Below are 13065 nucleotides of genomic sequence, written 5' to 3' on the forward strand. Positions count from 1 at the left end.
CTCAGAATCATCTGTCACCCCAGTTTCTGGCAATTTGACCCTGTTTTTTATCCCCTATTGGCACTGAATGCATGTGGTAAAGTATATCCATTCAGGTACACAGACATGTAAAATTCTTAAGATACAAAATAATATGTACATACATATAATAATCTTAAGAAATGGAAAAAGTCTAAATATTGCCTGGACTTAGAACATACAAAGTGAATAAGGGTCATGGATATATATTTTCAAAACCTTCTATGTGTGATTAAACTAGCCAGAAAGGGAAAGTTCAACATGGGACTCACAAAGACCAGGGTATTTTTAGAAAGACTGTAGCAGTAAACCAGCCCAAGCAAAGAGACTTAGAATCTCCTTACACTTTAATTTCTACAGTACCTTCTCAAGAGGACAGAAAACAATGTGTTACCCAACACAGAAGTTTTACAAAGCAAAATCCCTGTGTATGATTATACCTCAATCCCATGAGTTGAGTTTCCTGTGAACCAGGAATCTACTGATACAATTGTTTTCAGTTAAAGTATAGATAGAAGGTTGTTTGTAGACAATTAATAATCATAGTAATTCTCACTTTAGTAAAATAATCATGTTGTTCCATTTTTCGTTGAACTCTCTTTCAATATTCCAATGATGGAACCAGAGCTCTCACACTACAATGTTAAGGTTCAGATTTATACAAAAGTTGCCTGAAACATATCAGTATCTAGTACCCGCAGAGCCAGCAGTTAAGACCAAAGTCTGTCAGGAATCTGTGATGTGAAATACATCTCTGTGTTCACTAAGACTGGTGATGAGAAACATGTTTGTGTGTGTGTGTTTGTGTTTGTGTGTGTGAGTGTGTGTGTGTGTCTGTGTCTGTGTATGTATGTGTGTGTACATGCGTGCATGTATGGGTGTGTGTGTGTGTGTGTGTGTGTGCGAGAGAGAGAGAGACAGAGAGAGAGAGAGAGAGAGAGAGAGAGAGAGAGAGAGAGAGAGAGAGAGAGGTCAAATTCCTCTGATGTGGAAAGAGCCTGTAGCATATAATTTGATTATAAACTTCACATAGGACATCATTACAGGTTCCTCATTTTCTTAACATTTGTCAGGTTTCTGGAAGCTTCCCATAAACAAAATAAGTTGGTTCTATGGGAAAACAAGAGACTCACCACATAAAGGTTAGAAGATAAAGAACATGGACCTCTAATAGGGAGCTCAAAAGAGCAATCAACCTACCTTTTCTATCATAGATGTAAAGCTTTTAAGAGACAACCATGGACTCACTCAGGAACCCTCATAGCCACTTGTCTCTACTCATCCTCCAGCCCCTGTCTTTTAAAATTTGTTTTTTAAATGTTTCAATTCTGTGCCAGCAAACCACCTAGGCACCTTTGAAACCCACTAGAGCAAACATGCTGCAGTATTTTCATAACCAATGTGTCATCAGCACCCAAGAAGTGATGCAGATGTGGAAGGTCTGAAAGTCCATGAGCTGTTGTATCCTTAAATGGCTAAATCAGAAATACCAATTTAGATAAATATTTAGCAGTCACCGATCCCTGCAGGAAAAAATGATTTGCAAAATTCAAGCTTTCTTTGACTCTCTCCTGCAAAGTGGGAAGGAAGAAAGAAAAAGAGAAAGAAAGAAAGAAACAAAGAAAGAAAGAAACAAAGAAAGAAAGAAAGAAAGAAAGAAAGAAAGAAAGAAAGAAAGAAAGAAAGAAGGGAAGGAAGGAAGGAAGAAAGAAAGAAAGGAAGAAAGAAAGAGGTATTAGGCATCATGTTAGGTCATTGCCAAGTTCTCTATGGAAAAATCCCTCCCCCTAAGGCTTCTGTATTCTAACTCCTTTAGACATAGCTTCCCAGATTTTTTTAATAATCTGATTTAAATGCCACTAATTTGGGAGGAAGAGAAAGAGAAAGGGTAGATAGTTAGAGATGTCCAGATGTAGGTGTAAGAAGGAGAGAGAGAGAGAGAGAGAGAGAGAGAGAGAGAGAGAGAGAGAGAGCGCGCACAAGATTGAGAGCATATATTTTCCTTTAAATCCCCAGCAAATAACCAAAGCACACAGCACAGAACAGCAACTAGGGTTGCACCAGCGACCAAGGACCCGCCCATGCCACTTTTATAAACAAGAGCAGGCCAGCTCTTACAGGGGCGGAACCTTGCCGACAGCTCCTACGGGGAGCTGTCCAACACCCTTGTGCTGAATCCAGATCTCGCACCGAATGAATTGCTTTCAGCTATTGGCTGTGCGGGCTCCAAGACCTGCCCTCAAATTTGGATCCGAACCTTTAAGAAAGGGAATCCGGAGGAAGAGAAGGCAGGCGAGAAAAGGAAGCACAGAAACGGACACTTTCGGGAACGATAAACCTTGATCACAGCTCTCAATTCGGAGGAAGTCCTACTGCAGTTTCAATGGAGCATCTGAAGAGCAGGATGAAGTGAAGGAGGAGGGATTCAAGGCGGTGGGACGGGGGTCAGGCTTGAGGAGTAGAGAAATCAGAGAGAGAGAGAGAGAGAGAGAGAGAGAGAGAGAGAGAGAGAGAGAGAGAGAGAGAGAGAGAGAGAGAGAGAGAAAGAGACGCAGAGAGAGAAGCTGAGGAGACAGGTGCCTGCGAATTTGAGATTTGATTTGAAGACATCACTCACTGACTTGGAGGAAATGAATTCTGTACGGAGACTGAACAGCATTTTGACTTTGGTTCTTTCTGGCTTGTGGCATTTAGGATTAACAGCGACAAATTGTGAGTACGCGGAGCTGGGGACGGGAAGATGATGTGGGATAGGACGCTCATAGAAAGAAATATTCACTGTCTGACTGTATATGCTCTGTGTAAAAGGAAGGAGCCAGCGGAAAACCTTTACCATTGTGGTTTGACTATTCCAAACATCCTAAAAGTTGGTAGAGCTTTAATGAACTTGCTCTGCTGGACTGCTTTCCTTTCTTGGAATCATAAAGTTCCCTTAGTGTGCTGCTAGTTTCACAGTCCTTAACCTCAGCGTGTGGTTCATGAGCCAGGAGCGAGCCTGAGGGGTCAGAAATGATAACAGCTGACTACAGCTTCCACAGATTTGCAATATACCCAGAATACCTCTCCTGCAACTTTCACCCTAAGCACCCAGCTCACTCACTGACTTAGGCAAAAGGTCTCATCTGGGAGCATTTGGAACCAATGAGCACCAGTGTAAAGGGTTTGAGAGTTTGGACCTAAGAATTCTAGCCCAAATGTGGTTACCCCAGGAAATCAATGGCTGTCCTATTACAGGAGGAAGAGCTTTAGTACAAACTCCACCCCCAAATTTCTTGTGCCACTGAAGGAATGAATATGCACTGTGTTATCTATAATTTGACCCCGACAAGCAGAGAACACTTAATTTAATAGGCATGAATTTTTGACTCACAGAAATTTGCCACCTGCACTACATATTTAAAGAATCCATTTTGCCAAAGTTGAATAATTCATTTAAACACTTAGAGGTTCTAGCACAATTGCTCAGCTACTTCTCTGAGTAGAACTCCTAAATGAGAAAGTGTGCAATTAAGCTATCTGTTTTATTTGCAAATATGGCTTCAGGCAGTTGCTCAAGTTTCTGAAATTGTTCCCTCATTTTCTATTCCTACACTGAACCACAGAACTATTATCCAGATCAGAACAATTTTGTATTACTTTTGTATTTCATATTATCAGGGGGGAAAGATGAGATGACTTCTACCTTACTCTTATTTCCTAAAGGATCTTGTTCCATAATGTGCATTTCAGAGGGAAGAGAGGTGGAATGATGTTCAAAGTAGAGTCAATGTTTCTGTGATTCAAGGATTGAAAAGCTCATAATCTATTAGTGTAATGTTTAAAATGTTTTAAAGCTTGTGTTTTAAAGGAGATCAAAATGGATACTGTCTGAATAGATTGTGTTATGCTAGGAAATTAGTTTGGAGGAACATTGGGTCCTCTAAATTAAATTGGTTCTTCTGCCTCTTCCTCTTCTCTCTTTCCACATTCCTCCTCTTCTTCCCTTCTTGAAAATATTTCCATAGGCACTTGGGTCACCCTCTTGCTGCTAAGCTTGTTTCTCTACCGTCTGCAACACTAGAGGTCAGTGTTGTCCAATTGATGCAAAGGTGTGGCTCAGAACTGTGCTGTCCCCTTAGCACATTATCTGGAGAGTATGAATACTTTGAAGATTCTAAAGTTAGGAATTAGGAATACTGATGAAATGGTTACACTGTCCTGCAGGAATGTGTGACTTGAACTTGAAAATTTCTTCTTGGAGCTGTATTTTCTTAAATTAACTTAACTATGGTAAATGTACTTTAACCATGTACATAAAACTAAATGGCATAGGTTTAAGATTTCAGCCTTTCATAACCAAACCACTTACGATGCCTGCTCTGGGTATTTGAATAGAAGGTTCGTGATAATGATCTTCAGAACTGTCCACATGACCATTAGATTGCACACTTCCAACCAGCATAGCAATTGAGTGAGTGCTGTTTGGCAAGTATTCTAGAGTCTGTTTTCTTGAGGAATAGCAGTGAAAGGTTATTGTACTGTAAAAACTGTGTAAATTCAGTAAACAATAGGTTATCAGCAGTCGCTGATTCTGAAATCAATGCATCTTAGTGATCTTCAAAGCCTATAAATAAAAACCCCTCAAAGCAATCATGAATATTTCCCAGTTTCTGTAGACTGCTCTGCACATTTTTTTATCATCAAGCATAGGTATTGGATTTGCATGTACAATCTACTCCCATTCATATGTATGCTTTGATGAGCTACACATTTCCTTTACAGGAGTTTCCTTTTAAGTTGATTTGTGAGAATAATTTTAAGTTTATTTTCCCTACATTTGAAAGAATATCTTGAGTCAATAGTAACAGCAGTCTTGAAGATAGATTGTGTACCCAGGTTTTTCGTTGGTGGAGAGTTAAAACAAAAATAAAAATAAAAAAACACAAACAAACAAACAAAACAAAGTAAGGCTAGAATTAATCAGTTTTCACACAGATATTACAAATCTGTCATGAGCATGCAATTACATATCAGTAATATAATCCTTAGGAAATCCCTCCATTCTTGATTTTCCAGATATTACAGCTACTTTTGGTTATAGCCTAAGGAAACTGGGTAATTTTAAATGTAGATATAGGTCACTGTAAAATTAGGAAAGTATTATATATTCAACCTATTTGACACAAGGAGCTACGATATAACTTGTTAATTTGATTAAATAAGGCCATAAGTCATCGAATTCAAGAAGTTCTAATTCCAGCGATCTCTCAGACCAGAGATAAAATACCTATTTAATTATTGTTCTTTCCATTTAACATTCATCTACCAATAGGCAAGTTAAATTTTGTCATGACAGAAGTATAGTGTTCCAAACACATGGACTGCATGTGACACAAACAGACAATTGTTAATTTCATTTGATAAATGAAACATTATATGATGTAATTTTCAATCTTAAAATGACTTGAATTTTTCAGAAATAACGTAAACCAATCACTAAATACCTCTTTGAAATTTATTGCTGCTCATTATTAGAGTCTCAGAAATATGTTTTTGTGATAAGAATATAAAACTCCCTGGCTTATATTTTTACACAATCTGGATTTCACAAGATCTGTGAGAAACTTTATCACGATGGTGCAGAGACATCAGACTGTGAATTACCTGAAGGCTGTTAAAAAGCTAAATGGAAGAGTAATATGAAAAATAATTGTGCTGTTCTTGTGAAACAGGAGAATGCTTGAGCAGTGTTTTCTGAGGCCTCTCCAGCTACCAGAAGTGAGAGGACCCTGTACATCTCTGTTGGAAGAGAGAGAACCCTTTTCACTATCAAACTAGCTCATTTTGACCTTTAATTATCGAAATGAAATTGCTTTCCATTTCCTTCACATAAATCCCATCTGTAAAGCAGATTAACACTTTCTAACTGTAAAATACAGTTTAAGATCTAGAGCAGTGATTTCACAATAAAGTAGAAGACTTTGGAGAAGATTAATGTGTACAGCAGAAGCTCTGCTCTTACCTTTCTTCTCCATCTAAGGAATGGCCACCTTCCAGATTGTAGTCTTCCTTTTTCTCTGCCCATCTGTTCAAGTGGCTTCAGTTGTCTTAGAGTGAATTACTTTATTTGCCTTTATATATTTATGACAAAATGATATGATTTGAGCATCTCTAATTATTTGTTTAGTCAATTCAATGTCTTTATTCAGTTGATAACTCAGACTGTGGTGAAATGCAACCTGTGCATGATAATTACTCATAACAGATAAAGAGATGGGAAATGGATTTAGTTACCTAATATGACAGAAGACAATGGTGTTTTAGAATTTCAAGGAACTAATTGGAACTAATTATTACCATCATACTAAATAGAAAAAAGATTGACATACTTTATTTCCAGAAGAAACTGTTTCCTTCCCTAAAACATAGTCACAATTGCCTGGTGACCTTGTAAAACGTTACTTACTTCCCCCCAATAAACTTGGTTTGCTGAGTAAGTGCTTGGGTTTGATTATTAAGACAAGCCTTATTTATAATCTGTTCTTGTTAACAATGCATGCCACTTACTGGTTATTTCAGTGATATGTGTTTGAGATCAATGTACTTCAAAACTGGGAGACAACTATAATCAAAATAAAAGTTTAATGTGGTTTTAATTCCTTTAGTAGGTATAAACCATATATCCCCAAATGTACATACTTTACAAAGTCTGCTCAGCAAGATAGATTAAGGGATTTAGTTAATATGAATGAATTTCAGATGAATTGAACGTATCCTTGTCCCCCAAATCAATAATCTAAGCAAGGAGAAAAATCTGAATCTTGACCTAGATCTATTCTAAACAAATATCACTGCAGTAAATTATCTTCCAATACTAACACTAGGTAGTTTATAAAGCATCTGCAGGAGTTTGGCAAGGATTCTCTAAATTCAACCTCATAACCTTAGCTGTGGAGAAGGGCATGAGCTAGCAGTTTTCCAAAAAAAAAAAAGTAAAAAGAAAAGAAAGAAAACACTCAAGACATTCAGATCAAATTTGGAAAGTTGAAGCATGACTGTATCACATGGGTTAACGAGGGAAAAAATATCTGGGCTTGTATCCAGGATGAGTATTTATTTTCCTTCATATTTCTTTTACTAAAAACTTGACAAGTAATGTAGAAAATCTTCATGAATGATTTAGAATATACTACTGTGTAAATACAAGCATAGGACAATGTCATAAAGGGCGCTCCTGCAGATATTTTTGTCCCATAAGTATTGTCAAAGTCAGACCGTTGTCCTCAGACCATAGTTTATAGCACTATGAAGCCTCATACTGCATGACATGCTTCAGCCATGATATGGCTTTTTATAATAATCTAAATCTCATCTCCACTATTCTTCCTAACAAGATAGGCTACATTTTACAAGCAAAACACACTGTCTCATATCTCTTGATTTTCTTGTATGGGATGATTACTAGTTTGACATTTAATATCATGTTCCTTTACATTTTTTCTTCTGAGTCTGCTGACTACACACACACACACACACACACACACACACACACACACATTCAAGCATATGTACACATTTTTAGTGAATTTGGGGAATGAGAGGGAATAGTGAAAAAGGTGTCAAGATAATCATATATGTATGAAATTGTCACAGAATAAATAAAATATATTTTTGAATTTTTAAAGTCTATGTTTGGTACTAGGTTATCTCATTTTTGTAGCACTTTCTTGGTTGCCTCACCTAAGAGGCAATAATTATTTGTCATGTTTTATTTGAATTATTGTATTTAATGCCTAAAATACTGAGCAAGAAGATGAATGATGAAATATATAATGGTTTTCTAGCAAAAGTTTTCAATCTTAGAAGATGAATGAAGGAATATATAATGATTTTCTAGCAAGAGTTTTCAGTCTTACTCTGAAAGGTTTCTACACTGTCTTGTCAGAGTCTTGCTTTTAAAAGGTGTTTGCTCTGTTACCAACTATTGATCTGTGTAATTTCAATTTTATTTGTCTCTCTTTTGGAAATTCGATGTAGAAGTCCACTGTAAAACTAAACAGTATTTCAGACTGTCTTACAGCCTATGAGATCTGTAGCAGAAATACCAACTGCATGTTTCTCTGGATTCACTGCAAAACAAGCCTAACCTAGACAACACAAGGTCAACTCTACTGAAAATCCTCATAGCCTCCTCCTCTTAACACAAGTTTAAGCTCATTTGATTAACTTTCTTTATCCAATATTAATGAACATTTTCTTTATAATTTGAAAAATATGTGCCCCCATTGCTATGAGAAATTTCTTTTTTTTAACTTAGGTTGGATATACAGGTCATTTAGATTTTATTCTGTGGATTTACTGCTGGATTAAAGGAAAAACATTTTTTGTTTAATTGCAAATCCACATCATTATTCTTATACAATGACTTCGAGACACCTATGTCATCTTATTTGGTATGAACAGAAATGTATAAGAGTCTGGTGATGGTAAAAGTCACTTGTTTGACCAATGGATGTAGTTCTAAGTATTACTTTTATTTCTATTATTTTATTTAATCTTTTAATTTAATCTCTTCCTTTTTACACTTTATATTTCATTCCCCTCCTTCCCCACTCTCTGACTGTTCCATATTCCGTACCTCCTCCTTGAACGCCCCACTGTCCAATCTCCACAAGATTGTCCCTACTCCCTCACCTCCCAGTCCACCAGACGTATAAACTCTCCGGTGCCTCCGCTAGTGGGGACCCAGTTATTCGTGGGGGTCGAGGAGGACCCATACCTGCAGGAGAACGGGCGAGAAAGAGGAGGGAGACCAAGCAGTGTCCTTGTCAAAATCTGTTTATTGAGAGGAATGTACAACATTTAAAGCTCTGAAGCAGGAACTGAAGCTTAGGGCAGGGGGAGTACTGGAAAGTGCCCAAGGACATAAAGTGAATCTTTAAACTGCAAGATATTCACCTTAGACAAAGAGAAAACAGTCTTCTGGGGACATGTTCGTTCTTTGAAAAGGGAAGCCTTTCTCAGGAATTTGCTCAGGGCAGGGTTCTAGCTTTGCCTAGTCTGGCTGTCCCTTCCCAGTCTCCAACACCCCGGGTGCTTCCAGACTCTTTAGGGTTAAGTGCATCTTCTCTCAGTGAACACAGACCCTCTGCTGTATGTGGGTTGGAGCCTCATATCAGCTGGTGTATGCTTCCTAGTTGGTTTATTAAAGCAGCATTTTTCTATGTAGTTGGAGAAGTGAAAATTAGCTATTAAGATATACCATATGACTTCCTGGTATGGTCAATAGCTTGGCAGTCAGGAAAAGAAATTGTTAGTCATATCAGTGCTAAATGCTGCAAAGCAGTTAAAAATGAGTGCAATAGAAGGCTGACCATGACCATCTTGCCCTGGTTGGAGCATCCAAATGTGCCCTTGCAGAATGCAAATTTGAAGAGCGTTCCACTGAGGATTGATACAGGGTTAGAAGAGAATGTAAAAAAATGGGGTAGTATGGAAATTTTTATTTTTAAATAAAAAGATGCAGTTTTGGGTTTTAATAATTAAAATATCATTAATTTCTTTATACATATAAGAGTTTTCCTTGTATGTATACGCATACATATATTATATTATAATATTATATAATATTAGAAGGAGAATATTAGAAATCCTAGAACTGGTGTTAAAGGAAATTGTGAGCCACTGTGTGAGGGATAGGAACTTAAAGTCAAATTAACACACTAAGAGCTAATTTTCCCTCCTTTAAATTATATGTGTGTGTGCATGTGTGTGTGTGTGGTGTGTGTGTGTGTACACATGTATGTTGTGAATGTGCATAGTTGAATACTATAAGTCAAACAGTTTCTTATCTTTAAGAAAGTTGTAGAGAAAGTTTCCTTGACACACGGAAGTTCTTGTGCTTCGATTGCATGTAGATATCTTAACATGCAAACACCATTTTCTATTCTTTTTACAAAGAAATAACTTTTATTTTTTATTGGATAGTTTATGTGTTTACATTTCAAATATTATCCTCTTTCCCAGTTCTCCCCTCACCCATCACCCCTCCTTCTGCTTCTATTAGGATATTCTCTCCCTTATCTACCCACTGCCACCTCAACACCCTGGCATTCCCCTGTACTGGGGAAATCCAGCCTTCAAAGGACCAAGGTTTTCTCCTCCTATTGATGCCAGACAATGTCCTTGTTTGCTATATATGCAACTGGAACCATGGGACCCTCCCTGTGCATTCTTTGGTTGGTGGTTTAGTCCCAGGGAGCTCTGTCAGCTGTTTCCTCATATTGTTCTTTCTATGGACTCACAAACCACTTCAGCACATCCCCCCCCTCTCTTTGCGTATGTGTGTATGTTACTTACCTGGTGACTGTGTTCACTTGAAGTCTATATATGTCCAGTGTATGTTTAGGTGTTTAGGTGATCTCCAACTTTCTATACTCAATTCATTCTTTCTACATTTATGTGAATTTCATATATCAAATTCTGTCCATCGTGATCTCATGTTTAGCACTTTTAAGTTATAAGCCATCTGCTATCCCACTAACATGGATTTTTTGTGGGTTTTGTGGGTCAACCTTACAGTTTTAAAGCTTTCAAAGTAAGAACTTCACTGCATAAAATATCTCCTCAGATACTCCATTTTGTTAAAGATTAATGTGTCCTAGAATAAAAAAAAATGGTACGAAAACTAGCTAAGATAACTATAGCAACTCCAGTAATATCTAGTAAGGAAACCAAAAAGGATATTTGGAAGTACAGCTCACATAATTCTTCAAAGAAAATAATGACCAATGCATAGGGATGCAGAAGGACCAATTTGTAGATAAAATGTACTCTGCTAATGATTCCATTGTTTGTGACAAACGAGAGCAATAGATGCTCAAAAAGTATTCAGTGCTCTGAAATGAAGTTCTTTTCTGGGAACTCAGAGAGTCCATTTTCTGAATAGAGAATATTTCATATAAACATGACACCATATTGCACACTTTGCCTATATCCATCCCTCTGAAGCAATCTTCTGGTCTATCAATTATATTGGTATGTGTCAGCAAAATGAAAACTAGTCATTAAGGAATATATAATGAAAGCCCAATATCATGGATTCTGGTATCCTCAATTGGCAATTGATGGGGCACCCCAACTCCCTTTAGTGTCTTCTATGTGGATTGAAATTTCTAGAGTTGGGTACTTCAGGTTAATGTAATATCATTAGTATTGATCTTCAATCATAAGTCCCAAGGTCTGTAAACTGTCTATTTGCCTTTCTTCATATTCTTGGTGTGGGTTAATTTTATCTGTTTTTTACAAAAGCAGAATTAGCCTAGTTTCTCAGAGTGATAACTAGAACAGTGAAGACAGAAAGGAAGAGAGAGAATTCCAGAATATTTGGGTACATATGACTTTTAACAATTTACCATTGAAACCTAAATATCCCTCTGAAGGAATTCCGAAGTGCAAAATAGTTTAGGGAAATTTGCAGGGCTCATAAGATAGATAAAGTGCTTATTCTGTAAGAGTTGGGGCCTGGACTTGAATCATCAATGCCAATGAAGAGCTGGATGTGTTATTAAACTTCTATAACCACAGTGTTTCTAAGGCATCTAACCTCCTCCCTTGCACCAAGATACATGTAAGATCTCTCCCCATACATGAATGCACACAAAATCACATAGTATCCACAAATACCACACATTTTATATGCATATATACATAACACAGATATCACATACATATATATTTTATATATATATTATCAAAACACAAGAAGAAATAAAATAGTTTGGAGAGAGCAGTATTTAATAGGTGTTCTTCATTCACTGTACTTAAATGCATCTTTCTTTCTTTTTCTCCTTTTCTCATTTGAATATCTTTCAAATACCATTCACCTTTCCTTGGTCTCCAGTAATTCTTTTTTTTGTGAAGTCACATAGTTCATGCATTATTTATTGCCTTCCCTGAATTTACTGCTGTGCAGAGGATATAGCAGTTTTGAATATCTGTTGGATCACAGTTCCAATTTGTTATATTGTGTGGGCAGTCACCAAAAATAATGCTTCCCACAGAGGTGTGTTGAAGCATAGCGTTGACACAAATCATCCACCTACAGGACCATTAGGAATACCCACCTAGTTCTATCACCCCCACCCATCTGTGTCTAAACATCCCCTCTATGATTTCACTAATTCCCCAAATCTATAATTATGGGGAAGACCTTCCAATTTATAGAAATTCGCCTTGTTGACTTCATTAGAAGAGAAACTACAAATAACAAAAAGTACAAACTACTTACATCCTGGGAAACAGACTGTCTAGATAGCAATACTAAGTATAAGGAAGACAGAAAAGAAATGTTCTGAACTGAGAAAAGGGGGAAATTAGACATGTTTGGTATATCAGAATTTACTTGTGCCTTTACATAAACTTGGGGTGGTTGACCTTCATTCCTGGTCTGTCTATAAAGGCTTCTTCCACTTCTGGTTTATTCTCAACACTTCCTCCCATTTAGCTGTCCTCCCAATGGTAACTGCTTTCTCTTCTCTCCTATTCTTTTGCTTGTTTCTTTTTGTAAGTGTCTCTCTTCTTCTTCTTCTCCCCTCCTTTGCTAGATTCAAATACCTGTTACTGAGTGACTGTTTTACATGCTGTGGTCTAAGCTAATACTTTTACAGTTTTCTCACTCAATCAAATGCCACATCTCCTAAACCTGAGTCTCAGGAGAGTAGTGGAAAATTGAAAACCACAGCATACTCTAGCCAGTGAAGAGGGTAATCCTTTTGTTTTTTAAAAAGGAAGAGAAAGGCGTGTGGGGAGGGGGAGACCAGGAACACATGGAAGGGGGAGGGGAGGGTAGACAGGGAGAAATGGGTAAGGGAGATGAGTCAGGGAGAAGAAGCTATCAAGGCGGAGGCACAAAGCTAGAGGTCTGTATTCTATCTTTCAATCCAGGGTTAGAATAGCTGTCAATGTAGTCAGAAATATGGAATGAATAAATTATAATCTAGATGTCATGCAATAAATAAATTGATAGAGATCGGTCAATAGTTTATTACCTAAATAGTTGCCAGGTCC

The 13065-nt window shown here is 37.3% G+C and overlaps 1 protein-coding gene across 3 annotated transcripts in view; it reads left to right on the top strand.

Moving 5' to 3' along the window:
* The first annotated feature begins 2011 nt into the window (after positions 1-2011).
* Positions 2012-13065, top strand: part of Cntnap5c (contactin associated protein-like 5C) — a 1032620-nt gene continuing 1021566 nt past the window's right edge. Inside the window, exon 1 of one of the 3 annotated variants that reach the window (XM_039090654.2) lies at positions 2012-2730. In XM_039090654.2, the coding sequence (XP_038946582.1) occupies positions 2649-2730 (82 nt within the window). In that variant the 5' untranslated portion in view covers positions 2012-2648. 3 annotated transcript variants of the gene reach the window in all.

This window comes from Rattus norvegicus, chromosome 13 (genome assembly GCF_036323735.1).
Source record: "Rattus norvegicus strain BN/NHsdMcwi chromosome 13, GRCr8, whole genome shotgun sequence".
In the NCBI taxonomy this organism is placed as follows: domain Eukaryota; kingdom Metazoa; phylum Chordata; class Mammalia; order Rodentia; family Muridae; genus Rattus; species Rattus norvegicus.